Below are 27,478 nucleotides of genomic sequence, written 5' to 3' on the forward strand. Positions count from 1 at the left end.
CTTTGAGTTGAATCTGAATCATCGGTTGAGTGTGATTGCTGACGGAATGAAATGTTTACTCCACATCAAAGGGCGTCCATTATACCAGGTAAAACGGGAACTATCAGGGATTTTGAAGATTTTAATGAGAATGGGAATTCTGGGAAAAATCGTTGGCAAATTTCAAGCAGGTTTGAAACGCCGATGGGTAACTGTTCCTGCATTTTTAAAATGTTTCTGGTAAAATATTCTAAGACTTGAAGAATCACTAAATTTCAATGACTTTCAATCTAACACTCACTAGAATGGAAATAGGGGGGGGGAGAAAGGAAACGAGAAAAATAACGGCAGCACAAGTTTGCGAAAAAAACTCTGCTCTTGCAAAGAGGGTAAGTCCGCAAATTAACCCACAATACTGAAATCTTAACACATTCATATTTTGGAGAATCTAAGAGGGGAGGGGGGGGGCTACTCAAGGGCTCCAGAATAAAAAATCGAAAATCTTAATTTTAAGCCATTTTTGAAGCTAGAAGTGGTTTGGGATTTCTCTTCTGCAAACTAAAAAACAAAGATCAAAAGTGTTTAGGCTGTCTTTAATGATGATGTAAAAGTGGGGAGGGTGAGATTTAAAAAAAAAAATCGGAAACTGGAGTCTTAAAAACACTAATCTAGGCAATCTTTGAATTTATGAGAGATGGTTTCGCTGTTCTAACCTAAAAATGTTTTGTAACTGATGCATTAATAACTATTTGAGGCTATACTAAAATGACTTAAAAGAAAGGGTATTTGGGACCCTCTCTCGAAAAAAGTTTTTAATTGAAGGCTTAAAACTTTTAGGCTGTCTTTGGCAATGTCAAGAGAGGGGGTTGGGGATCTCTTTAGGCGAAATTCCGAAATTGGAATCTTAAAAGCGCAACTTTAGACCATCTTTAATGAGCATAGATGGTGGGGTTCGAGGTCCCGCTCCTCCTTCAAAACTGAAGTATTCAGAACTCTGCTTTAGGTAATCTTTGAGGGATTTATGAAGAGGGAATTCGAAGGTTCCCTCTCGATAAATTTTAGAAATTAAATTCTAAAAACTTTGGTGATAAAAAAGAGGAACCACAAATTTAAGTCAAATTTAATAAACTTAGGGGAAAGAGTTCGGGGGGGGGGGGGTCCCTCTCCCCCGAAAATTTCTCTATGCTGAAGTATTGAAATGCTATTTTGGCTATTTTTGAGTGAGTAAAGACTTTAAGAATTCGGGGTCTTTCTCGAAACATTTTCGAAATTGAAGTCTTAAAACTTTGGGTTGTCTTTGGCGATGTGGGGAGAGAAGTTGCTCTTTCAATAGAAAAATAAATCTTAAATACAAACTTACACTGTCTTTAGTGGGCCTGCTTCACACAAGGAGAGGGGGGTATTCTGCCACCCAGCCCGAAGAATTTTCGTTTCAGAAGTTTTAAGAACTCTGTTTTGGGCTATCTTTGGATAAATTAAGTGGGAAGGGAGTCGGAAGCTTCTGTCAAAAATTTTCTAAAATTAACTGAAGTCCACAAAACGCAATGATAGGATATTTTGGTAAAGTTCAATGAAAGGAGTTCAGGGACTCTCTTACATCAATGTTTTCAAACTGATAGTCCCAAAATCACAATATTGGGCAATATTAAAAAATATTACAGAAAGAGGGGGGGGGGGGGCACTGGCTCTCCCCGAAAATGAAGCTTTGAAGATTTTGAAATTGAAGCTTTAAAAACGAAATTGTACACCATCTTTCATAATATTTATACGTTTTTTGAATGCATTATCGAAGGGATGGAGTTCAAGAACTCTCCTTCGGCAATATTTCGAAATTGAAGTTCCAAAAACGCAATTTTAGACGATGTTGGATGATGTTAGGGGTAAAAGCGTTCGGGGCTCCAAGCCATTGGTTTTTTAACCGATCATAAACCTTTTTATTGCAGCAATAAAATCACTTAGGACATAAGATTTTCACTTTTACAACATAAATCAGTTCTGATCGGAAAATCTACCCAAGATAGCACGAACAATCCAGAAAAGAAAGAAAGGTGGGGGAAGGGTATGGACGATTAATGAACTGGCACCATCGCCCCATTCCCCAGTCTTCATTTGTAGAAGAATTCTTTTATATGATAGCAGGTGGAAAAGTTATCAATTAAATAAAAAAAAAAAAAGCTTCAGTGAAGTAGATATATTTTTAAAAGAGGAACACCATCCAATATTCATTAATTTAAAAAAGCAATAGTTGAACTGAATCCTCACTCAAGGAAGCGCCCCCGAATCATGTCCCTCAAAAGGCACTCAAATACAGCTTAAAGTAGCGTTTTAAATATTTCAGGATCGAAAATTTTTCAGGAGAAAACTCTCGAATCCCTTCCTCTAAGTTCACCACAAATGTCCTTAATTTGAGTTTTTAATGCTTCAATTTCTAATTTTTTTTCAATTAACCGTACGTACCCCCTTTACCTATATACATGAGTTATGACAGCCTAAAACTTTTAATACTTTAATTTCAGAAAATTCAGAGCTTCCCCCAGGATTAAACGAGCTGATGTGTGCATCACATGACTTCCTTTTACTCCAATTTAATGTCATTTCCCCATTATTCGCTATTTTAATGTGATTCAATATTTATTCTCTAAATATCACCAACAATGGCCAAATTGAAACCAAAAAAAAAACTCCGCCAAATTTGTCGCCAAGTTGGCGACAAAACTTGGCGACCAAAAGACTGGCGATATATCGCCAAGTGTCCGACAAATTATAACGCCACTTGAGTTTACATCGAAATTAACAATGATTTCCCCCCAAAAAGGTGCAAAAGACCCCCTTAGGAACATCCGAAAGCAACCAAAAGGGGAGGTGCACAACTAGACCCCACTACGAGTCTATGTACCAAATTTCAACTTTCTAGGACATACCATTTTTGAGTTATGCGAGATACATACGCACATACGCACATACATACAGACGTCACGAGAAAAGTCGTTGTAATTACCTCGGTGATGGTCAAAATGGATATTTCGCGTGTCTATACATTCTTAGGCACTTTTCCGCATGTGGTCGAATCGAAAAAAAAACTCAACATTCATTTGGGGGTGAGCAAAATGGAAATTAAGGGCGATTTTTGAGTGAAAATTTTTTCGCGAATACAATACTTCCTTTTTTGTAAAAGGAAGTAAAAAGGGCAGGGTGCTGTTTTTCAAAAAAAGGGCACTTTTTCGAAACTAAAAGGCATGTTAATTATAGCTTCAAAGCATCAGTGGATATAGTCATAGGATATTACTGTTATTCCTGAGTTCAAATGTTTTACTGTCACAACAAAAAAAACTTTGAAACATTTATGAATTACTTCGTAGGACATTTGAATAGTTTATAATCATTTTCAAAGGAGGCGATTGGGACTAAAAATTGGGGAAGAGGGGGGGAAGGGGGGTTAAAAAAAGAAAGCAACTAAAAGTCATAGGATTTTTAGCATCTGCAAGAAAAAGGAAAGAAAAAAAGGAGAGAAAACAGTACAAAATTTTGCTAAGGCTGGTTTTGAGAGCATGTGAGTGGTAATTGATGCAAATCTAACAGCTTAACTCACGTTTCTCTTAAGATTTTGATGAATTATGTACATAATAACTTTCCCCAACGACACACTTTAACATGAATTAGACTTACATTAGTTACCACAAAGTACTTTGAGATGTCACAAACATTTGGTAACAATTTCATTAAGCAAGAATGGCTTGTTTATGTAAAACAATTGATTTACTAATATCTAAACAATGAATATATAAAGTAAAAGTTTCTGCTTGTGGCTAAATAATGTTTTGTAAGCAGATATACATAAGTAAAACAAATTATTATGATTTGAAAAGTTGGACATTCTGCTTTTTTTTTTTTCATAATTTCTAGTTTTGATTTCTAAATTGGAAAACAAAGAATGAACTATAAAAGGGGGAGGGGGCGGAAAACTAATTCTTTCAGCTGTTACTAGCTGTAACTTAAGACTTTTAAATCCAAAAGTAATAATTGCTCTTGAAGTAACCACCACCATAAGGAAACAAAAACCAATAAACAGCACCAGTTTCGAAGCACTTAGTATTTATTTTCAATAATTAAAAGTCATTTGTTTTCATTTGAAATGTCAAAAATCATCCACATTTGACTTTTACATGCTGAATTCTTTTTATTTTTATCATATTTTTGTTTCTTTGATGCCACGTGTCACGCGAAATATTAGTGTTTTGCTGTTAATCTGCAGCAATCTTTTAGCATCTGCTTTCAGTTTTCGATATTTCTTATTATTTTTTGAGTAGTACACAATATGAAGAAAACTGAGCAAAAATACAAACGTATTTTTCAGATAAAAAAATTATCAGCGTGCGTATAAAGCATAATAATAAAACAGAGCATATTATCCGCTAAAACAGCTGTTTCAGCAAATAATCGTGATTTTGATTAATTTAAACTGAAATAAAATTTAAGAAAAAAAAAGATTAAATTTGCAGCGCAGAAAAAAAAAAAAAAAAACGGAAAAAAAATAGCGCGAATTTTGGACGTTGGCGGATTTTAGGTCGGTGGATTTGTGGTGCTCCATTGCATCTACTTAATTCTAATTCAAAATGGAAAAGCACTATTAAAAATATGAATTTGATTGAAAGATTATAAAATGCAGGGCTAACTTAACGTTTATCTGGCTGGAAGAGAAGTAGAGTTTTCTTACCATACATGTCAATTGGACAAAGAAACACTTCCGATAAGGAGGAAGGATGACAGCCAGTATTCTTCGCTACAGCCCTCCATTATTAAATAAAGGGCGATGGGAAGCCTGAGGCAAGGAGCAAGGAAGTGATTCTGGGAATTCAGCAGTGGCTTATCAGTAGGGTTCCCAAAAGTGCAAGGTCCTTGGAAGAACATTGTTTAGTCTCTAGAATGCCCAGTAGGCCACTTTTTATCCCTTGTGGTAACTGATAATGGAAGGCATGCTTTTCTAATAGTCAGCTCAATGGCAATCCTAGTTAAGAGGCGAGGGGGAGGGGCGGATGTCCACTGTTTTCACTTAGAAGAAAGTCATTGTCTGAAAACTATGGAAAGGGACACTGGCTCCTTCCTTTTTCTAGTAAAAATCTTAAATCCAAAGGATGCCAGTTCATGAACAAAAAGGCAATTAGGGCGCCGTTTTACCGATAAAACGGCAAGTTGGGCGCGTTCTAAGAATCAAAGGGCAAGTTGGGCGCGGCGCCCTCCCGCCCAATCCTGGGGGAGGGTCTGGAAAATTTTTGACGGAAGCTTCCGACTCCCTTCCCACTTAATTTATCCAACAGGGATGAGAGTTTTCCGGCTTTTTCTGTTAGTTTTTAAGACCTTTCCTCCCTTTCCTCGCCTCTTTTAGTCCTTATTTTCATCAGAAATCGGAAAAAAAATACGATTTTTTGAAATTTTCGGTCCCTGATTTCTTACTTGTTCTATTTTTTCCCCTTGAATCTTAATCCTCCTCGATATCTGCCAAAAACGTACGTTTTGGAATCAAGCCAACGACGTCAAACACGTGCTGCACCGAAAGTTGCATGCCTCGTTTGAGATTTCAATCTTTTTGCATCCTGAAAGTATTTCAATTATTTTTGTTGTTGGGTGGTTTTTTACTATGTACTACCTTATATCTTCTTATTTTATTCATCATTTCAATAATATTTTCATTTCTTTAATTTATTTTAGAAAAAAATGCAAAACTCAATCAAAAAATGTGGCTTAGCACCCACAGTCTCGAATTTTTTTGTAACTTGGCATGGTTTTTTTTTTTTTTTTTTTTTTTTTTTTTTTTTTGTGTATTTAAGAAAGGGTAAAAAATATTTATGGTGAATCTCAAATGGTTTAGCTTTACAACCTGTTAAAAGTTTAGAAACTTCATGATTAAATGAGGCAGTTGCAAGTTGTTCTTTTTATTCCAATATTAGAAAGCTCTCAAAAACAAATTTTGGGTTCCAATGCAAGGAAAAAGATAACCAATCGTTTATATACATATATATTTATTTATTTTCAATTCTTACTATGAAAAGTATGTTCTGTCACAAAGAAATTTTAGATTTGTCTCTGTTGTAAAGTTTTACTTTACAACAGAGTTACTTTTGTTGTAAAGTTTTACTTTACAAACAGATCTAATTTAAAAATTTATGTTCTCACTCGTTTAACACTATAAACTCAAATGTTTTTAATGAAAAAATGTATTTTTCTCTAAAAAATATGATAAGTTGACACTATTGTGTGATGCAGCCAAGATTGACCTCTGTCTTCCCCAACCCTTTGTTCAAGGAATACGTATTACCTTTAAAACTGGTAAATTATACATTTTTTGTTGATTTTTTGAATATCATGGCTTTCAGGTTCTGTTTTGATGTGGTTTTGGATATCATCCATTTCACGAAATTTTTTTTTTTTGGATATCATCTGTTTTAGGATTTTTTTTGGGGGGGGGGGGATTTCCTCCTTTTTGCTCTCTGACCACTCTCATCCCTGATCCAAAGATAGCCCAAAACAGAGTTCTTAAAACTTCTGAAACGAAAATTCTTTGGGCTGGGTGGCGGAATACCCCCCTCTCCTTGTGTGAAGCAGGCACACTAAAGGCAGTGTAAGTTTGTGTTTAAGATTTATTTTTCTATTGAAAAAGCAACTTCCCTCCCCACATCGCCAAAGACAACCCAAAGTTTTAAGACTTCAATTTCGAAAATGTTTCGAGAAAGACCCCGAATGTACCTGCCTATAACAAAATTGTCTTACTTTGAAATCCACATAAACAAAGCCAAATCCGTTGTTCAACCTGATAAAAATTCATTCCAGTTGTCAACGTAACAATAAAATAAAGATAAAAACATATTCAGAAAATCAATCCATAGACATACCGAGTCGCCTGTTTCCCACGTGTAAAAATTCATCCACTGTCCCGTGGATGGCTAAATATCGGAACTTGTTTTCCTAATTAGTCAAGGCGAAACCCCCTGCTTTTAGTTTTAGGTTTGAGCTCTAGTTTATTGTTTTTAGTTTAGCAAGTGGTGCTTTTGCCCATTGTTACTCTATATTGTATGTACTGGAGCTTAAACATTCTCTTTTAGTTCATAGTTAAAATTTTGATCTTTTGACCATAATTAATGAATCCTCCACGGCTGATGAGCTCTGGATTAATACTTTTTCTTTTCCTACTTAATAGCTGTTTGCATTTTTCCTTTTTATCATCATTTTATTTATATTTTGTTTAATATTTGAAATTCTGTTTGCTTAATTTTGTATATATATATTATATATATATATATATATATATATATATATATATACAAACACAGGAAGTTCCGTTTTAACCTGCAAGACCTTTATTTTCGCAACCATTAGTCCTAGATGTATACTTCCAATTGCAAAAATGTTCAAAATCAGATGCAGAGTTAAGACATTGAAAGTTTGAAGCAAAAACAAATGAGTCAAAAAATACAAAATTTAACTTTTTATAGCGGCCCTAGGTCCTCTAACTAATATTTATAGAAAAAATCTCCATTGAAAACTATTACTGACAGAAAAAACTTGACATTTGTGTGACTAAAACTCAAGGAGATATTCCGTTTCAAAATTTTAAGAGACCATACAGAAGATGAGATGGGAACTTATCGCACTTTCAAAAGAGTGATATTGTCAAAGATTTAAAAAAAAAAATTGCTATTCAAAAAGAACTGCAAATATTACGGCATGATACACAAAAACACACTACAAAACCTCGAAGAATTTGAAAAACCTCGCTCTATGCACACACATAATTTTAAACACTTGTTAATTGCTATATTTTTCAACAAAAGATGTTATTGACGGTGAGTGAAAAGAGGTATAAGTCACGAAACGCTGCATTTCATATCTCGGTAAATATTGGTCATACTAATTTCAAACTTTTTGTGCTGGAATTGTTTTTTAATGGAGATTAATTCCCTAAATATAAGTTAGGAGACTTGGGTCCGTATAAAAAGTTAAGTTTTGTGTTTTTGACTTATTTTTATTTTCACTTCAAACTTTCAATGTCCTAACTCTGCATCTGATTTTGAATATTTTTGCAATTCGCAACTCCAACGAACTATAGGGGGCACTGCAGTCACTGTCTAATGGCGGACAAAAAAACTAAAACAAACGCATGTAATAACGAAGAAAATGCTAATAAGTCTAGTAAATTTTGTTCGTATGCATGATTTTTTCGCTTTATTCTTCTTAAATTAATTTTCAAAGTCTTGTTGATATTCTGGCCCACGTAGAAAGAAATGAGAATTCAAGAAGCATTACTAAAGTTAGAAATTAATGCAAAATACGCAGTTCGTAGTTCTAAGCAGCCATTTCCACAATGTTGAATTCAATATTTATCAATTCTTGATAAAACTAAATAATAATTGTGGCCTGACAAGAATAACAATTAATGCTAGAAAATTTAATTATATGACATTACGAATTATTGTCAAAAGAAGATGATACTTCTTTGCCTTGCTTGGCTAGCGCTAATTGTTTTGCATTTGTAGCTGAGTTATTTTTCTCAAATTGCCGAATCGGTTCATTTTAAATTTTTCTGTTTGGTATGTTTCTAATTTCTGAGTTACGATTTAATTATGTCATGCTATACAAATCATCAACAAAATTTTCACGGATATATGGTGGTAGTTTTCTTTTCAATTTGATCTACCATTATTTCTTTTTACTTATCGAATTCTGTAATCTTTCTACCATTTTATTCCACTCATGATAAAAAATAAAAATGGTTTAACTAACATGGGCGGAATCTCGCCAAGGATTCTTAGCTTGCACAATACTAAAACTATAACCCTAAACAAATTTGGCGAAACCTTTCAGCTGAGAATAAAAGCAACAAAATTAATTCTTTCTCGGTTAAACATTTTTCATTTCGTTCTACGATAATATATTCAAGAAAAAAATTTTGCATTCTGTCTATTCCAACTAAATGCTGCTGTAAAATATGGTTTGTTAAATTAATTTAAGATTTAAAAAAAAAACAAATTCTTACAAATTCACACAAAACAATAAATTTTTTTACCTCGTATAACATCCAAGTTTGCTAATCCAGAGTTTTCTGGTGTTAACGCACTTTCACCATTTCTCAATCAAATCACTTTTTAGAGGGAAATAATGAAAACTAACATTATTTTAAGGAGCTCGAACACTTTATGTTGCTGAAAGCAATCCAAGACACATCGAATGCGTTAATAAATACTCAGAACAAACTGCCTATGTTTAAGTCAACAGACATACGTGGAACGCAATGTGGCAATGTTTTAGTTTTTCCGGCAGTTTTGTAAATCGCCGCAAGGTAGCGTATTCGAGCGCTGGAGTTGCGAATTGGAAGTATACATCAAAGATTAACGGTTGCGAAAATAAAGGTTTTTGCAGGTTAAAACGGAACACCCTGTACATGTATGTAAAAATTATTTATTTAATAACAATATTTCATTTTTTTATGTATTTAATCAATAGAATTCTGACTATGAATTGTTTTAATTTTTAGTGCATTTGCTCAGTACAATAAAGATCAATTAACTCCTGTGAAAATAGATGGCTCGAATTTTTTAGTGAGTACTAGAATTTTTAATTATGTTGTTGAAAAACTCCTTGAATAATTGCAATTTATTAATTTTTAATGCTATTTACTTTTTTCCCCATCGTTTGTGGCTGTGTCATTCTGCATTAAATCATGTAACCATGTTGTTTATAGTCTTAGATTTTCATTTTTTTTATTTTATGTATCATAATTCTTCTTACCACTGCTGGAAATGTTCCTAGCTCTAGATGTTATCAGGGGTCTGTCCAGGATTTTTCACAGGGTCCGTTTTTTGTGAAAAAGCAAATAATTTTGTGTAAAATGAATTAATTTTGTGAAAAATCAAAAAATTTCGCAAAAAAAAAAATTTTTTTTTTTGTTTAAACGAAATTTTAGAATTTAGAGATGGCACAAACTGCATCAATTAAACTTAAAGTTGAGTGTTTTCCTCTTCTACATCGAGAAAATCATTCTGGATTTTTTTCTGATATTTGGGGGGGGGGGGCATCGCTCTTTCAAGTATCAATATTTATCTACCATTCTACATTATGTTAAATTATACTAGATATATTTCTGTACAGTACTTAAAATAATTGTAACAAAAATATAAATAAATAAAATAAAATTCAGAATAGGGTTCAGCATTCAACTCTTAAAAAGCACAGAATTTCATTTAAAACTTATAAATTCCGTGATTTTAACAAAGAAAAAGATATTTCAATGTTTACCTCTTAACAAAGCGTAATAGTCATTAAAAATTCGAAAAATCGGATTCCCATAGCGGATGCAAAGAGATCGCAATTCTCAAAGTGAAGGCATCAAAAGTATAAAAACGGCTTGTAAAAGAAATATTTTTGATAAAATTATTTTAAAATTGCATTTTAGAGTCCTATGATAAACATATCATTAATATCTGTGGACACAGTTGACACAAAAAATAAAATAAAATAAACCATCTATTTATATTTTAAATTTTGACTCTCAACAGAAAATGGAATTTTGCTTTAAAAACTTGAAATGAGAGTTCTAACAGAAATAAAGAGACTTTTCATTTATTTGAATCCTAATAAAGTGAAGTTAGCTTGAAAAAAGAACAAAATATGATTCTCATATTGGATGTTAAAAGATTGCATTTTTCAAAATGTAGACATCTAAAGAAAAAAAAAATGGTAATTAAAAGAGTTTATTTAAAGTCATCCTTGTTAGCATCGAAAAATCAAAACCCATATAATTTTCTCCCAAAATAACAATTAAACATCGCACCGTAAAAACGCAAATATTGACAAGCTGGCAAAATGATGAGAATATTTTCTAGTCAAGTCATTATAAAGGGTCAACGCCAGACGCTAAGTGGTGATAATTTTGAAGTTGGTAACACTATCTGAAGGGATCATATTTTTTCCTCACCCTTACTATCCCTTTGCAGTTCTAAGTTCATTTCGCAGATATTATTGTTTATTAAATCATGAGCGGAGAAAAGTGCTTACCAATGACTTTTCAGAAAAGTTTACAAAAACACCGCTGCTAATTAGCTGTGATAAAACAGACAACCATTATATTTATTTGGCAGTAGCAATTATTTATCGCGTGCAGGAGCATTCCAAGAGTGCCTTTTTTTTTTTTTTTTTTCAAAATTAGCCGATTTTGTATAAGCTGATCTCTTTAATTTGACTTAAAAAAAGGTTCCAAAAATTATCGGTTTATACACAGAAATATGCGTTATTTTGCTTTCAGATTTGTTCTTTCAATAAACAATTTGACAGATCCGATCTTGTTTATCAGAATTTTGTGAAGGGTCCGTTTTGTTTGATCGGGATTTTGTGAAAGGTCCGTTTTGGTTGATCGAATTTTTGTGAAGTGTCCGTTAACGGACCCAAATATCCTCTGGCCAGACCCCTGGTTATACAGTTTAATTTTAGAACCTTCACTTTCTGAATGATTAAACTGAAATCTCAGAAGCTTTCAGATGTTCTGTTGAGAAGCAGAAAAAACATTTCAAATGTTCCAAAACATTATAAGATGCTGAAGAAAATTAGAGAATGCATGAAGAGAAGCAAACTGCCCTTGGCAATTTATGTTGAAACATCATTGGTATTAATCTCATTTTCATTTGAAATTTTACAAATTGCTGATAAGATGAAAGATGGTTTCTTATATTCCATTTGCATCCAAGTCAATACCTCTTGTAAAAATTATCATTAAATTTCATCAGTGTTTTTCTTTTATTCATAAATATTTTAGAAAATAAAATTGGTCAAAAAGCTAAGGACATTTAGGATGGTATCAGAAGATCAAAATCAGGGAATTTGATTGCAACACTGCTGTTAGTAATATATCTGAGGTGTTGTATTGCTAGTATTTTGGTGGGGATGACTGAAGAAGGTTTTTTGTGCTTGCACACACATTGGTGATCTGGGCTGGTTCAGTACGCCATAAATGAGCAAAAGGTGCACCGGTCTGTTGCACTATGTGTAATTTTTAAATTTCTTGCAGAAAATGGCGCCAAAACATCTGAAATTTTGAGATAGCTTCACACGCAATTTATGAATAGAACATCGCTCTAGTGTATGAGTACGCTAAAAAAATTGTGGCAAGGAGAAAAGCTGTAGAAAACGAACCTAATGAAGGGAGACTGCGGATAAGCATGTCTGAAGTCAAAATTGTTGCCATTTTGTGACATTATTGCAGAAAGACAACTAATGCAGGCTATTACTGTTGTTTTTTGATTGCCTTTTGGATGAAACACAAGCTGCATATTGCAGCACGTAACGACAGCAAGCCATATGAAATGCCATTCTTCTCCTGCTGCCATAAAGCAGGAAAATTGGAGACATTTCATAAGACACCTCTAAAAACCCCTTTGTACAGTCCAGATTTATCTCCCTGTGACTACCATTTGTTTGGCTCACTTAAAAACAACCTATTAGGACAACAATTTGATGGTAAAAGTGTAGGGAAGTTGGTGTGCAACTGATTCTTCACGTGTCTTTCTTTTTGGCAATCTGGTAGAGAAAATGTATCAAAGGAATGGCATTATGTAGAAAAAGGGTCGTTTATGTATGTATTTTTTGGTTGATGCGAACAATATTTATTTTTAAAATTTCCGTTTATATTTGATCTGTCATGGTATAATATTCTATAAGCTGGGAAACATTTCAAATTACTCAAATTTGATAATTTTTTTCATTATTTGTATGTAATTTTTCTTGAAATTCATTTCCTAACTTTCACAAAACTTGAATTTAGGAAATTCTTGTGAAAAATGTATGCTATTTTCTAAAAAAAAAATGTCATGGATTTGAAAGTTTGAAATGTAGCCAATACCCATTGAATGATAATGAATTGAAAAATTAATCGCTTTTTATGAAATGGTTCCAAAACAGCATCAATGTGATAAAATTCAGAAATATATTACTTTTATTTTTTTCCTGTAAGCTTTAAAGTGCCTTATAAATAAGCTTCTTTAGTTGTACATAATTTATTTCAGTATCTAGTTTTAGCAGTTATGCAAGTGTGGGATTGGCTACTCAAAATAAAACTTTCAAAGTTTATGGTGGCACTCAATTGCTGTTGCAAAAAAAGTAATAAATTCAATCCTGTTTGTTTAAACAAGATTAGAATTAGTAGCTTTAAAGCAGAGTTGGGCAAATTTCAATTGCATGAACAGTTATAGATTAACAATTGATTAATTGATAAACGTTACCACCACAACAACTAACAATTGATCAAGTGTAATTGTGGAAAATTACAGTTAACGACTAATTAATTGTTTATTGTAGTTTACTACAGTTAACTATTAATTGTTAATTGTTTTGTGAATTTTAACTAAAAGTAACTTAAAAAAATTACTGGTTTTATATAATATACTGTCCAGGCGACAGGTCTACCTGGGACATAGACGCTGGAGGGGTACCATATTATTATCTATTTAAATACATATGGTAGCAATTAATAAAAGATCAATGCTCAACAGTAACTTTATTATGAGCAATAAATTATTTACTGCAACATATGACTTTTCCCAAAAAATCTTATGGCTCCAGTGAAATTTCCTCAGAAAAGGTATATTTCAATTAAAAATTCAAAAACATTTTTTTTACTTATAAAAGTCTAAATAACATCTGAGAAAAATTTCAAAAATGTACATTAATTATGTACATAATTTTTAAAAAAATTTAACAGAGTGGTCTCTGAGACCTCACGTCCCCTGTTATCTCCTTCTTTCTCACCTCCCCTGTTATGGGTTAAACTAAAAGTGATTTACACGAATTTAAAACACTTAATTAAAGCATAAACATTTACGTGTGGAAAAAACTTGCCTAGACGAGACTAGTTCACGCAGCGAGCAAGAAATCGGCACTGAACGAAAATACGAAATTGAGTAACACTTTTGACTCTGTACCCTGCGCTGTACCTATTGATACATAAAGTTAATTGTTAGTTTTAATTGTTTCATGAGACAATTAAAAAATTTAATTGCAATTATTTTAATTGTGAGAAACAATTAACATACATTAATCCAATTAAATTAATTGCAAAGTGCAATTAATTGTTTAAATGCAATTATAATTTAATTGCAATTGATTTAATTGCAATTACTTTTTTAATCAATTAACAAAGCAATTGAAAAAATAATTCATTAATGCCCAACACTGCTTAAAAGCAAATGAAGACAGTCCAAGCAGGTTAATTGTAAGTTTACAATCTCAGCAGAATGTTGCATGCATGCATGATTGGGCGATCCACAGGGTTTAATTTGTGTGGGAGCTCAGCTCCTGCAGTTTTCCTGTTTTGTGTGGATTTTCTGATAAGCATCTGAATTCATGCTATTTAAGCATTTAAATTTCTAAAGACTGTAGTGCTCTCGCACTGCTTTTTTTTTTTTTTTGTTTCTTAGAAATTTAGCCGTAGTAGTAAGTGTATGAAAATTCTCATAAGAATGCATTTGTCAACTTATGTTCTTTCATGGTGCTGCATGCTCATTTTATTGGTCAATCATTTTGGATACATATTGAATTCTAGAGAAATATACATTTTTAAGCTTTAAAATTCTCGTGACAATATCATGTGTTACAGAATCTGTGTAAAACGAGATACTGCCATATTTAGTTAAAAGTTGAAGCTAGTTTTCAGTATGTTGCTCACTTCGGAATTTTATTGTACATTTTTATTTTTGACCTTATACCTAACCCAGTATCATGACAGCCCATGGGGGCCAAGGCCTACTGTGCTAGGCAGATGTTCCGGTTAGTTGGTCAACCGAATGGGATTTAGTTCCCAACCACGCTTGGTACTCATTTTATGGGTGGTCAAGTGCTGAGGTAAATTTATCTATATGTGTGCAACAATTTTTCAAAAAGCTGGGCGAATTTAGCAGTTTTATGTTACGTGAAAGAAAGATTAATGTTCTCTCTTTGAAAGACCACATTGATGCATTGATGGGAGCAAATTCTGCAATCTGGCACATATCAAAGTTAAAATAGAACTTCCAAACCAGATTTCATTAGATTTGGGGATGGTCAAGCTTATACTTCTAGTCCTCGATTCCCTTTGAGTTGTTCTACACTACACTGAGATGCATATATATTTCAATGAACAAATGTGTTGTTGCAGTAAGCAATGAAGCAAACAGATTGCTATTTATTTGTGAATCATGCCTTCCAATTGTTTCTTAACTTAAAACATATTTTGGTTATTCTTAACTTGTTTAATTTATATTTTTTCTCCTTTTTTCAGGCTCTTATTACAGATTACAATGATTTAGGTGGGGGACGATTTTATGACCCTCGGAGTCAACAGTCTTTCAAATATGACCATTTGAGAAAGGAAGCAGTTGAATTTAAAACATGGGAATGTGATAAAAGTACAGAAAGTTGGCGAAGGGCACTTGAAGAAGTTTGCACATCGTATGCTCAGAATCATTACAGACACGGGACATGTTCTGTCTTTAGTACCAACCAAGATGGTAATATTACTCTAATAGCTTGCATTGAAGATCATGAATTTCAAGCAAAAAATTTCTGGTTAGTACATTGCTATATAATTTTTGTCCTCTCCAAATTATGAAAATTTGAGCTTGTATATTTTCTGATACATAACAAAATTTGTCTACTGCCAGGAATGGACGTTGGCGTTCAATATGGACTACAACCTTTAGTCCTGATTCTCCTACTGCTGATCTAACAGGAGTAGTGAAAGTACAGGTACTACAATGCCTTATGTAATTTTTAAAAAAATATATCATTCAATGTATAATTAATATGATTTTAAATTTCATATGCTTTATAATTATTTTGGATGGTAGTGCTTTTATTTCATTTTATTGATATTGTCCATTATTTTCAATAGTGCCTATAAAATGAACTAATAATCATTACTTTTTTTTCTTCAAAAAATGAAATTATTTTCACTTGCACTAATAAATATTCCAATAATGCACAAAATATTCTAAAAATCTTTATAACTCAAAATATGTTTTGATATTGAATTTTACCATCTTAATTCTAAATTGTGGTTTTCTTATGCCAGTCACAACTGTTTGTGTTGCTTATTTTTATGCAGTCATTATCTATATAGAGTGATATATTTTTGAGATAGGATCATTGAATATGTACTATTAAATGTATTTTCATTGCACAAAATACGCCAAAAGTTTCATGGCATTAGGAAATCTAAATTAAGAAACTGAAAACATGCTGAATTTACTTTTTACCCTTTAAATGGTTGCAATGTAGATTTCCATCACCCCAGTGATATAAATATCTAAGAGCAAAACTTTATGTTGCTGCCACCTAAAGGGTTAACACTAGAAAGACCGCAATTTCCGTTCACCTAAAAAGACTAGCAGCTGCCATTTTGGCCGCCATACTTAAAAGATAAGAATTAACTTCCTTTCTAGATTTTTAATAGCAGAAAAGATTTGTTTTAATGCTTCATAAATTACTTTAACATTTTAACCATTATATAATCTATAAAATGGTCTCAGGTAGCTTTTTAATTTTTATTTGATGTTTGATGAAGTACACATATGAATTACACAATTGATATTGAAAAAGATTAAATTTGAACAAAATGGGGGAAATTTTCAAAGTATTTAATAACTAACTAGTATTTTCATCCATGCAAGTGATTGTTTTTATAAATACATAAATATTGCACTTTTACATTAATCTCTTATACAATATTTACTAATACTTATCTTTTTCTCTTTGCTGATGACTTGCCACAAACTGTCTTGCAACTTGCAATCAGAACAAATGTTAGTAGTTTTAAATTCTGCATTGTTTCATTCCACACTGTTTTCGTTTTTTTTCCTGAGGTAGAGATTTTATCATCTAGCAAAATTGATTACTGAATGTCACTAGGAGGAAATACATTTTTATGGAGTTTGACCACATTTTTTGTGGAGTTCTGAAAAAGTTCAAAACCCATGTTTTAGACCACGAATTGCTTACTGAAATTTCTTTGAAACATACTCTGTTATTCTGCTGCAGTCTTCCCACAGGAGTTTCTGTGTAACTTTACTACATATCCTATGGAAGACTCTCTCTGTAAGGAGTAGAGTTTCACACAAATTCTACTCCATACTTTTTAATCCTTTGCCATTTTCTCTCTCTAACATCTGGAGGAAGAGTTTTGAATTTTTTTTTCCAGCAATTTTCTTTTATTGGTTTCGATGTCTTTCGCATCAATATTTATTAGCAAAGTTTCTTCTGATTATGACTCTGAAGAAGAATCTTTTTGTGCAAATCTAGATTCCAATTATTATTTGTAATCACCTGAAAAAGGTAAACTATTTTCATTGCTAGGAAAGTTCTCCTCTTCAGATAAGTCAGACTGTTTTTGTGAACAAGAACCTGTTTCAGATAAATCCTGTAAAAGTTGTAGGAAATCATTTTATGATATGTTTTGTTTACTAGCAGTCCTTCGCGATATCTTGAAAATAATTTTGCAATAAACACTTGTGTTTCAAGCAAACCACAAGTTTGGAGCACAAAAGAATTCCAGCACAAGTACTGGTAATGATTTTTCGCAGGTGCTGCACCTGTTTTATATCTTATGTTTCCCATTTGCCTAACTGTTCAAAGCAGGTCTGACGAGAGACCATGTCAACCTATTCAAAAACTAGGAATCAGGACTTTAAGTGGGCCTGACTTTAAGCCCAAGTAGTACAAATGTTATAATTTTTATGGGGGGAGAGGGGCGCGGCAACCATAGTGACAAGGGGCCCACCTTGTCTTTCTGCGCCCCTGGTTTAAAAAATTGCACCCGACCAGCAGGTGCTATGCAAACCCACCAATTACAAAAGAATGTTACTCACCCTTACAACTGACAAAATTCCATAGTGCACATATCTGATCACAAAAAAGCGAACAAAACGGATGCATTATTAAGGATTCATTGAGCAGTCAAAATGATCGCAGTTGGTCTTTCTAGGTATAAACATTTATAGTGACTCTAATAAATAGGCCTAAAGAAATTTACTTTTGTAAGATCTTAATGAATAGTTAGGATGAGTCAATGAAGGGGAAAGACTTGGAAAATAAAACGCTTATGCTTTATCATGACATAAGTCTTTCACCAAAAAAAGAATGTGTAGGGGACATCATTGGGCAACATTTTTTACTTAATGTACTACAATGTCGCTGATGTACGTTTTTGACAAGAAAAGTATCATTGACTTCACTGTTGTGACACTATGATTGCATGGGTGTGCTATAGGGGACAAGTGGGGGCTGAAGTCCCCTCCCCCCCCAGTTTGAAATTAGTTGAACTTTTTTATTTTAGTACTTTTTTCTTTGAAAAAATGTAAAAACATTTCTTCTCCAGCCATTAATGAATAAGGTATTAAAAATGTCAAACTTTAATAGCTCTAATATGTACTGAAATCAGTTTCCATGGGGAATATATCCTGCTAAACCACGCGGAAAATGTATGAGCCCTCCCTTAAAATTTTGCATATGGGCACTTATGTATGATTGTGTTGTTAAATCAACCTCAAAGCCTGACAGGTTAGTCTCATAATCGTTACTTTACATTATAGAGGGAAAACTTTTGACTGATGCATATGAAGGATAGAACTTGTTAGGAAAATGCCTCCATTCTAGTTCTTTGAGAAATTCCTAAAAAAGCTAAGAAGTGTTTTTTGAATGATAGAACTTGTTTTTGTATATAACTTGGTAAATTATTCCACGTACCCGAATGTTGATCCCTTAGTGTCTAAAGAACCAACAGTAGCTCACGAGTTTATTGGCGGAAGAAGCAGTATGACATGACAGCTTAATATGTTGAGTAACAGCTTACTGATTCTGTTGTGAAAAACAGTTTTAAAAGTTTTAACAGTTGAATCTCTGAGAGTTGAGATGTATATTTAAATCCGATCATACAAAATAAGTCGTGTTCTTTCACTCGCTCTCTCTTTTTTTGGTCTTGACCGCAACTGCAGTACTGTCCACCTCTGAGAAGTTGAACTTTTGCCTTGGGCAAGTCCATTTCTTTCAAGGGAGAGCAAACAGTAAGAAGAGGAATTGTTAGTGCAGAGTTGGGCTACCATCAAAATTTATGACCTTCAGCCGTTTTTCCTCACCCCTATTTCAGCAAATGGAATGTTTTAATCCGCCGGTCAACGGAGCTCAACTTGCCAGGGGCAGACAATAATTTCGTGTTTGTTTTGGTGCTGATATTTTGCTCTTGGGAGCCAGCCATGGGCTCTTAATTTATTTTCCCACTAAGAGGAAGTGCATGGAATTTAAAACATAAGTTGACTGTTTCCTTTGCTGTGCTAGAAGAACAGGGATGTTCATAAAAGTTTTCTGCTCTGATTACTGAAGGATTCGAACTACAGTGGAGCACCATTTATACGTTTCACTTTTATAAGTTTTTATCATTTATACGTTTTTTTAAATTGGTCCCTGCAGAGTCCAATACACATTAACGTATACCTATTATACGTTTTTTCCTTTATACGCTTTTTTCATACAGTCCCTACAAAAACGTATAAACGGTGCTTCACTGTATGTGCTTCAGTAAAGCATGATCATCTCGGGTGTGATTTAAGATGGGATTCTGATGTGTCTTCAGTCAGCTTGCTAGGCCTAGTTGTACATGGAACATGTGTTGGAGTTGTTTAAGTTGGGGCTAAGCCGTTTCCTGTGTCTGATTGGTATTTGCCGTGGCTGATGCAAAGCAAGGAGACTTCGTCTAGACCCAACCAAGTCTATTCCTTATGAGCTGGCCTGACTGGATGTCCCTTGGTTCTTCAGCAGATAGAACGGTTCGTAGGATAGCCTGTGAAAGGTGCCTGTTTTTCTTTCGTCTACTAAAAGCGTGGACGATGTTTGGAGTTTTCTTCTGTCTAGTGAATCTTCAATTTGTGTGATCCAGTCTTTTTAAAAATGGATTTACCTTGGTGTGATGAACATTTGTTTCTTTTACCGGGACTTTTTCCACTGTTGTGGCATTTTTCAAGAGGGTGGACTTTTATGGACTGGAACGAACTTTTAATGGAATATGTTTTGGGGATTAACAGTCTAAATTATTTGGGTGTATGAAATTTGTTTTTTACCCATGTTAAAAGTATTTTTCCTGCTCACACATTTTACTCCTTTATTTATGAATTGTTATTTATTTGGAGAAATGAGTACGTAATTCTTTTCCCTTGGACAGATCATTCCACAAAGTTTGGTTGGGCTTGCACCAACCTGTTTTTAGTTCTTTGAACTTCAGATCTTTAAGGTAGTAACCTTATATTATAAATGTTCCCTAATGATGTCCCTACTTATTCTTTTTTTTGGTGAAAGACTTATGTCATGATGAAAGCATAAAATATGTATAGTAGGATTTGCATCAGCCCAGCTTAACAATAGAAAGACGGAAGCAGTCATTTTGACCACAAATTGTTTTCAACTGCTGATATTTGCTATGTTTCATTTTCAAACTCTTTTTCCTTCATTGACTTCCTTCATTCGCCGTAGCAGGTGAGTCTCCAATAAAACTTGAGTGTTTTAACTCTGGTAAATAATTACAAAGGATTTTTTTTTTAGAATTCATATGGCTCGATGTAGAATAGGATTCTACATACAATACACTGATAACATTGAAAAATCACTATTTTTGGATGCTAGTCTGGCTCTGAGGTACAGAAATATGAAATATAAGGGCATAGAATAATTGTACAGTTTTTTGATATAGAGTAATGAAACACTGTAAAATAAAAAAAATTTCATAACTTTCATGTTACCCATTGAGGATTATTTTTATTCAATTGATGTATATATATTATATATATATATATATATTTTTTTTACAGGTCCATTATTATGAAAACGGAAATGTACAGTTAGTAACTTCAAAAGAGTTGAGTGAGAGTTTAACAATCACTGTAAGTACATAAGCTAAACAGTGTACTTTATTCATGTGATCGTGAAGGCAATCCTTAAAAAAAAAAAAAAAAAAAAGAAAGAAATAACAGAGATGCATTATGCTTACTATAAAATTAAGTAAGGTATCAATAAACATTAATTAACAGCTTCTTTAAGATTATTGAAATAAAAATTGGATTAGAATCTAATTGACAATGAATAAAGTTTTAATACAAAACTGAGAGGACTGACTGAAATGGTTTTTCATGTTAAAAGAATTTTGTGTTAAAAGATTTGTATAAAACAGCACAATATACCTTCTGGACTGCTGTATCATCTCATGTAATGAGTTAGCGTGTTAAGTTATTTCACTGTATTGACAATAAAATGAACAGGATTTCAACCACTTAAACATTCTAATTGGAATCATTGTCATGTTTTAACCTTCATTAATGTAGTGTTTGATTTATGAGAGAGCAATTTTTGTGTTAATCAAATTTATCTGGAAAACAATATTATAATGTTTCTAATACAGTCGACTCCCGCTACAACGCGTTCCGACTTACGCGAGAGGGCTATAACGCGAGTTTTTTAGGAGCAACGAATTTTAGAGCTAAAGCGAATTTCTCGCTCTCAACACGAAAATATTTGGAAAGGAATCATGATGCTAAGAACATAATATAGTTTAGTAGTCATTCATGACTTATAACAATGTTATATTTAATGACTACTAAACATTGACTTCGTGAATGTACTCTCATCCTTTCAGCATCACTGACAGCGCAAGTTCCCACGTACCGCACTGTAAACATAACTTTATTAGTGTGTATATATTGCCACTCCTCATTTTGCATTTATTTATTCTAAATATGAGGTGAAAAAAAATTGTGGCAGCTAGACACGATGTTTCGTCTAAAGTTTGAAAATTGATACAAAAAGCGAAAGTTAAGCAACAATTCAAGAAAAGCTATGGATTTTTGGTGCGCTTGGAACTACTAGAAAGTGGGTCGAAGGTAGCACAACAATTAGGTTTGAGTGAATCTTTCATACGTATAATAGAAAGTCAAGAGAAGACAATCCGTGTAAGTCCAGACCTTAATTTTAATATGAAACTCGCAGAGTAGTGTTTAAGCAAAATGCAAACTATTTGAAATTGGAATCTGCTCTTGTATTGTAGATTATAGAGCACCTAAAAGAGGGGTGTTACCATAGATGTAAATGTTATAAAAGTTATGCGAAGCTACTGTGTTTTAAAATATATTAGAATGACGATCAGAATGCGCAGCATAAATCACCGTCTTCAATTTTCAAGTTATAAATGTAAATTATTGTATCTACTGTTTAGTACTCTTACAGTGCAGTGTTTTAGTATTACGATTTACTGTACGTATCGTACTGTTTTATTTTTGTCTTTCTCCCATTGATCACTGAGTTTGTGCATCGTAACATATTTAATGATGCAGCTTTTTAAAAAATACGGTAAAAATTCAGCTGTTCATGTAAGAAACGGTATATAGTTTAAAAATGGTCTAAAACAGTTTGAAAAGTGTTTAAAAATGTCTAAAATGATTGGGTATGTTAATAAAAAGACCATATACACAACACTTTTCCACAACACAAAATTCTGACTTACGCGAGGAGTCTTGGAACGCATCCCTCGCGTAAGTCGGGATCCGACTGTATGATTAATTTTATTTTGATTAAATTCAACAGCATCAGACATTTAGGCTCCTATTTATGTCACAAGTCATTTTTTTTTTTAACTTGGTTTTTTCTTAACTTTAGCCTTTAAAGAAGGTATGAAAATGAAGCATTTTATCCTAAAAATTACTTCAAAAAAACTTTTGAGAAATCATATGCATTACCAATCTTTAACTCTACTTGGAACATTACGAAGAAAAGTAGATTGCTTTTTCACACATGTATATAATGCATCAATATTCTAATTCTTATAATATTATTCAGGCATTTAATACATCTTTTACTTTTTTTTTTAAGACTGAATCACAAACAGCGAATGAGTTTATGCAGATTGTTGAAGAAGCAGAAACTGAATATCAGGTTTGTTATATGTAATATTCTTATTTTAAACTGCATATTTGCCACATGCCGATCCAGGTGGATGGATCATAGGAGTCATAGTAATTGGTCATATTTGGTCCCTTAAAATAACCGAATACAGTAAAATCCTGATTATCTGTGAATTAGAGTACAGTGGACTCGCATTACAACAAAATTTGACTTGCGTGAATAGCTATAATGCAAATTTTTCTCAAGTAAGGAATTATAGAACTAATGTGAATCCCTCACCCACAACATAAAAATTTTTGGTACAGTAGTTTTGACAGAAAGCAGAAGATCAGTTCATCATTCTTTATCTACTCGAGGGTCCTGATACGTGTGCTCTGTCAGGGGAGGATTATAATCTGATTGTGCAGCGTAAATCATTTTACGTTTTTCTGTATTTTCTGTACAGTACTATTATTCCAGCTGCATTTAATTATTGCTACATAACGTATGTACCATGTTTCTCTCTCTCATTGATCACTGATTTTGTGCATCATAACAATATTTTATGCAGAATAATACAGCTTTTTAAAAAATACTTTAGACATTCCCTATTGTACATAATAAATGGTTTAAAGCAGTTTGAAAGGTGTTTACAAATGATAAAATAATTTGGTATGTTCATAAAAAAATTCCACAACGTCCTTTTTCCACAACGAGAACTTTTGACTTATGCAAGTGGTCCTGAAACACATCCCTCGCTTAAGTCAAGACTCGACTGTAGCGCCGTACCCGGGGATAAGCAAATACGCAGATAATCCACAAATTAGGTAAAAAAGATCCTAGTGCAAGTAAATAGTGCTTTATAGATCAATAACTCAAATACATTTAAACTTCAAGGAAACCTTCCAAATGGAAATCCCTCTTAAGGGGACAGTTTTTAATTCCCTGGCAGTAATGCATTGAGCCTAGCATATTAGAAACCTCCCGACTATGGACACCCTCAACTACAGACATGGATACCGTTTTGGAAGTCATTTAGATGGATTTTTCCATTTTTGTGGACAACTGAATTTAGGAATAAAAAAATAGATTTCAAGAATAAATTAAACATTAGAAATTTTGTTACTTTTCAAGTTGATGAAACACTTGTTTTATAGAGTTCGGTAGGATAAAACTTTGAAAAATTTTATAAACACCATAATTGGCATGAAATTGAAACCTTTTGTCATCTCGAAAGCAACTAGACTCCAGTGCTTGAAAGGTCTGGATTTAAAGCATTTGCCATTTCACGAGCATTCAAATTTAAGAACCTGGAGGGATTATGTCGGATCGGCTTTTTATTTTGGATAAAATGTTTGCTGGCGGAAGAGGAGTGTTGTTTTCTTGATTTATCAGTGCAACTCAATTTCAAACGCATTCTTAAACAATGTAGACACCATCTTCTTGTTAGCAAACACAACGCTGAAATGTCGGCTTATAGACCCTAAAATTTAATGCTAGAAAAATGTGCTAGATTTAGCGTATGTGATCAAGACGAAAAACGCTAAAACTAGTAGCGAATCGCTCAAAACTGTTGATGTTTTGGATGCAATCAGTTATGTAAAGTACGGTTGGAGGGGGATTAAAACTGAAACACAAGCAAGTTGCTTTCATTGTGTTGAATTTAAAAAAGTATGTCACAGTGGAAAATTTTGTGGCAATGATGAATCCGAAAGTTTGCATTCGATGGTGCATCTATTAAGATTTAGCAATCTAACCTGATAAAATAGCGTTGATTATTACTATATATGTATATATTTAAAAAACTAGTGAATAAAAAAGTTATAGAGACATTAATGTGCATATAGAGATATTTGAGTTGAGAATAAAAAATTAATATAAAAGTAACAAATAAAATTGTAAAACCCTTCTGCAGACACCCCTCTGTTAGAGACAAAAATGTTTGTCCCATTAGTGTCCACTGAGTTTTACTGTCTAGGGAAAATGATAACCTCTTATGCAAAAGCTAGAAAAAATTACTCAGTATTAAAATAGATTGCACACGTATGTGAGCAAATCATGCAAGCAGGTTAACTGCTATAGATCAAGCTAAAGTTGCACCAAACAAGCAAAGGGGAGGAGAGAGGAAATTTTTTAGATTGGTCCAGTTTCGTTTATGCATTTAAGTAGTGAAGATCTAAAAATCAGTAAGTTCTGTTATAAAAATCAGTAAGGTAGGTCTAAAAATCAGTAAGTAAGGTAGGTCTGAAAACCAGTAAGTAAGGTAGGTCTAAAAATCAGTAAGTTGTGTTGATCTAAAGATCAGGTTTCAACAAGCCAGGTAGGTTTTCGGTAACCTTAAAAAAGAGGTTTAACGCCAATAGAAGGGAGGGGGAAGACGGCAACAGTAATTTCTAAAAATAAGTTTTGCACTTGTTAAGTTAAAATGTGAGCATTTGTCTAAATTCCGTTAATCATCACTGGATTTTTTTTTTTTGAAAGTAAAAGGCTGCCGATAATTCGGGATTTCAAGTTTCAAGAAATTAGACAGATAGCATGGTCGGGAGATCTCTAGACCTTGCATCGTGTCCGAATATCAAGTGTTACCCCCCCCCTTTCTAATTTCTAGACTCATTCTTCCTACCCTTATCCAAAACTAAAGCTGGATCTGCCATGTTTAGTTAACATGTACCTGAAAAATTTTTTAATGTGCTAGTAATTTAAACATTATTATCCATATTAATCAATAAATTTTTTTCACAAAGTCGTTAAATTTGAAAAAAAAAAAAAAAAGAAAAATTTGAAATTTAGAAGTAAATGTCCTTATTTCAATATTTAATTTGATCAAAAGTTAAAGCAGATCACTTTGCTTCTGTTTTTTTGTTTTCTTTGCAACTGTTGATTTTTTTTTGCAACTTTTGGATTCTCCGTAATAAAAGGTACAAAAAATTGATGGCGAGGTTCCTGTATTACAGTAATGTGGATTAATCATGTTAGGCACTTGCACAATGCATTCATTGAACACATTGACTCCTCATAATCATGTTTTATAACTTGTTTTGTTTGTGTACTATATGAAAATCCGAGCAAACTTGCATTACTTTTTTATTAATTCATTTATTTTTATTAATGTTTATTTTTGTATGAAATTTGAAATTCTTAGTTGAATAGTATGTACATTTACTTATTCATGTTTTGTTTTACAGATGGCCATATCTGAAAATTATCAAACAATGAGTGATACCACATTTAAGGCTCTTCGTCGTTTGCTTCCAGTCACAAGAACTAAAATAGATTGGGCAAAGATTCTTAGTTATAAAATTGGAACTGAACTGAAACATCACTGACCATAATGTTTCAGCAGTTCTATGTCCACTGTTGAAAATGTTTCTCGACTAGAAGTTGTACAGTTGGAGGATGTTCCTTTTGAATAGTTTAATCAATTTTAATGATGTTTGTACTTTGTTATAATTAATACTCAAATCATGTTATACTTATTTAATTTTTAAAATGTGCCTAGAATGAATTTGCATTTAATTATGTTATTGAAAAAATCTAAGTTTTTAATAATATTTGGATGGTTTTATTTGTTTAGAATTTAATTTCTATTAATTTTTTCAATAAAAATCAATCTGAGCTTCTTGTTCATTAATTGTGGAAATGAATTGTTATTGCATTCAACAAAAATCAATAAAAGCTTAATACTTTTCCCTAAAATTACTCACCACTCTCTTTATTGAAGCAAATTTGAATTACTTCTTTCTGGCTCTTATGTGATTTAACAAAGTAAGATTTAATGCAACCAAAGGCTTCAGTTGTTGTTTATAAAAATACATTTTATGTTTGTGTACTTCTTTGCAGTTGTAATATAAATATAAAAATTTGTATTTGTTTCTACAGTTGTTTCCTTGCTTAATTAAATTAATGATTCATGCTGTTGCTTTAAATGTAAGTATTAAAAACTAAGGGAAAAACCACAATCCAGAGCAATGAAGTAATGTATACTGCAAATCAAAAACTAAGTTGTGTTGATGTTTGTGTAAAAATTGTAATGATGACAAACCCCTTTCTACCCACTCCTCAACATCAGGATTTTTGTGGTAAAATGGTCAATTAAAAAATCTTACCCTAATAATAATCAGTAGGGACCTACAACTTCATTTACAAAGATTTATGTTCAAATCTTAGCCTAGTACAGGGATGAAATTTTGCCAAAATTCTGGTTTTTCTTCTTTTTTTTTTTTTTTTTTGGAAAAACTTCCTCCTTTTCCTAATTTTTAACTTGTTTCTCTGGCCAAAAGCATTTTCCCTTGTAGCCAATATTTCTCTCGAAGCATTTGCTTTTGCTCCTCCGCATCAGTAAGACGTCACAAATTTCCTTAGCCTATACGCTTGTTTTCATTATTGAAAAGAACCAGATAAGCTGACTTCCTTGAACAAGTGCTTGCTTTTATACACTCCCCCTTTTTTCCTTCCCGAACGAAGCAACAAAAGCTCAGCCCATGGATGACGCTGCTTCTGAAAGGGGTGATTTTTTTTCTATGGACTCTCCCTTAAGATCTATTTTCGGCATTTTCCTCCCCTCTCGCCC

The 27,478-nt window shown here is 32.9% G+C and overlaps 1 protein-coding gene across 1 annotated transcript in view; it reads left to right on the plus strand.

The window, feature by feature from the left end:
* Positions 1–26,786, plus strand: part of LOC129231385 (F-actin-capping protein subunit alpha-like) — a 65,704-nt gene extending 38,918 nt beyond the window's left edge. Inside the window, exons 4-9 of the mRNA XM_054865682.1 lie at positions 9,506–9,569; positions 15,275–15,561; positions 15,657–15,741; positions 20,847–20,918; positions 22,897–22,959; positions 26,094–26,786. Coding sequence (XP_054721657.1) covers positions 9,506–9,569; positions 15,275–15,561; positions 15,657–15,741; positions 20,847–20,918; positions 22,897–22,959; positions 26,094–26,234 — 712 coding nt within the window. The 3' untranslated portion in view covers positions 26,235–26,786. The remainder of the gene's footprint in view (positions 1–9,505; positions 9,570–15,274; positions 15,562–15,656; positions 15,742–20,846; positions 20,919–22,896; positions 22,960–26,093) is intronic.
* The last annotated feature ends 692 nt before the right edge of the window (positions 26,787–27,478 follow it).

Source organism: Uloborus diversus, chromosome 10, assembly GCF_026930045.1.
Source record: "Uloborus diversus isolate 005 chromosome 10, Udiv.v.3.1, whole genome shotgun sequence".
NCBI classification, from domain to species: domain Eukaryota; kingdom Metazoa; phylum Arthropoda; class Arachnida; order Araneae; family Uloboridae; genus Uloborus; species Uloborus diversus.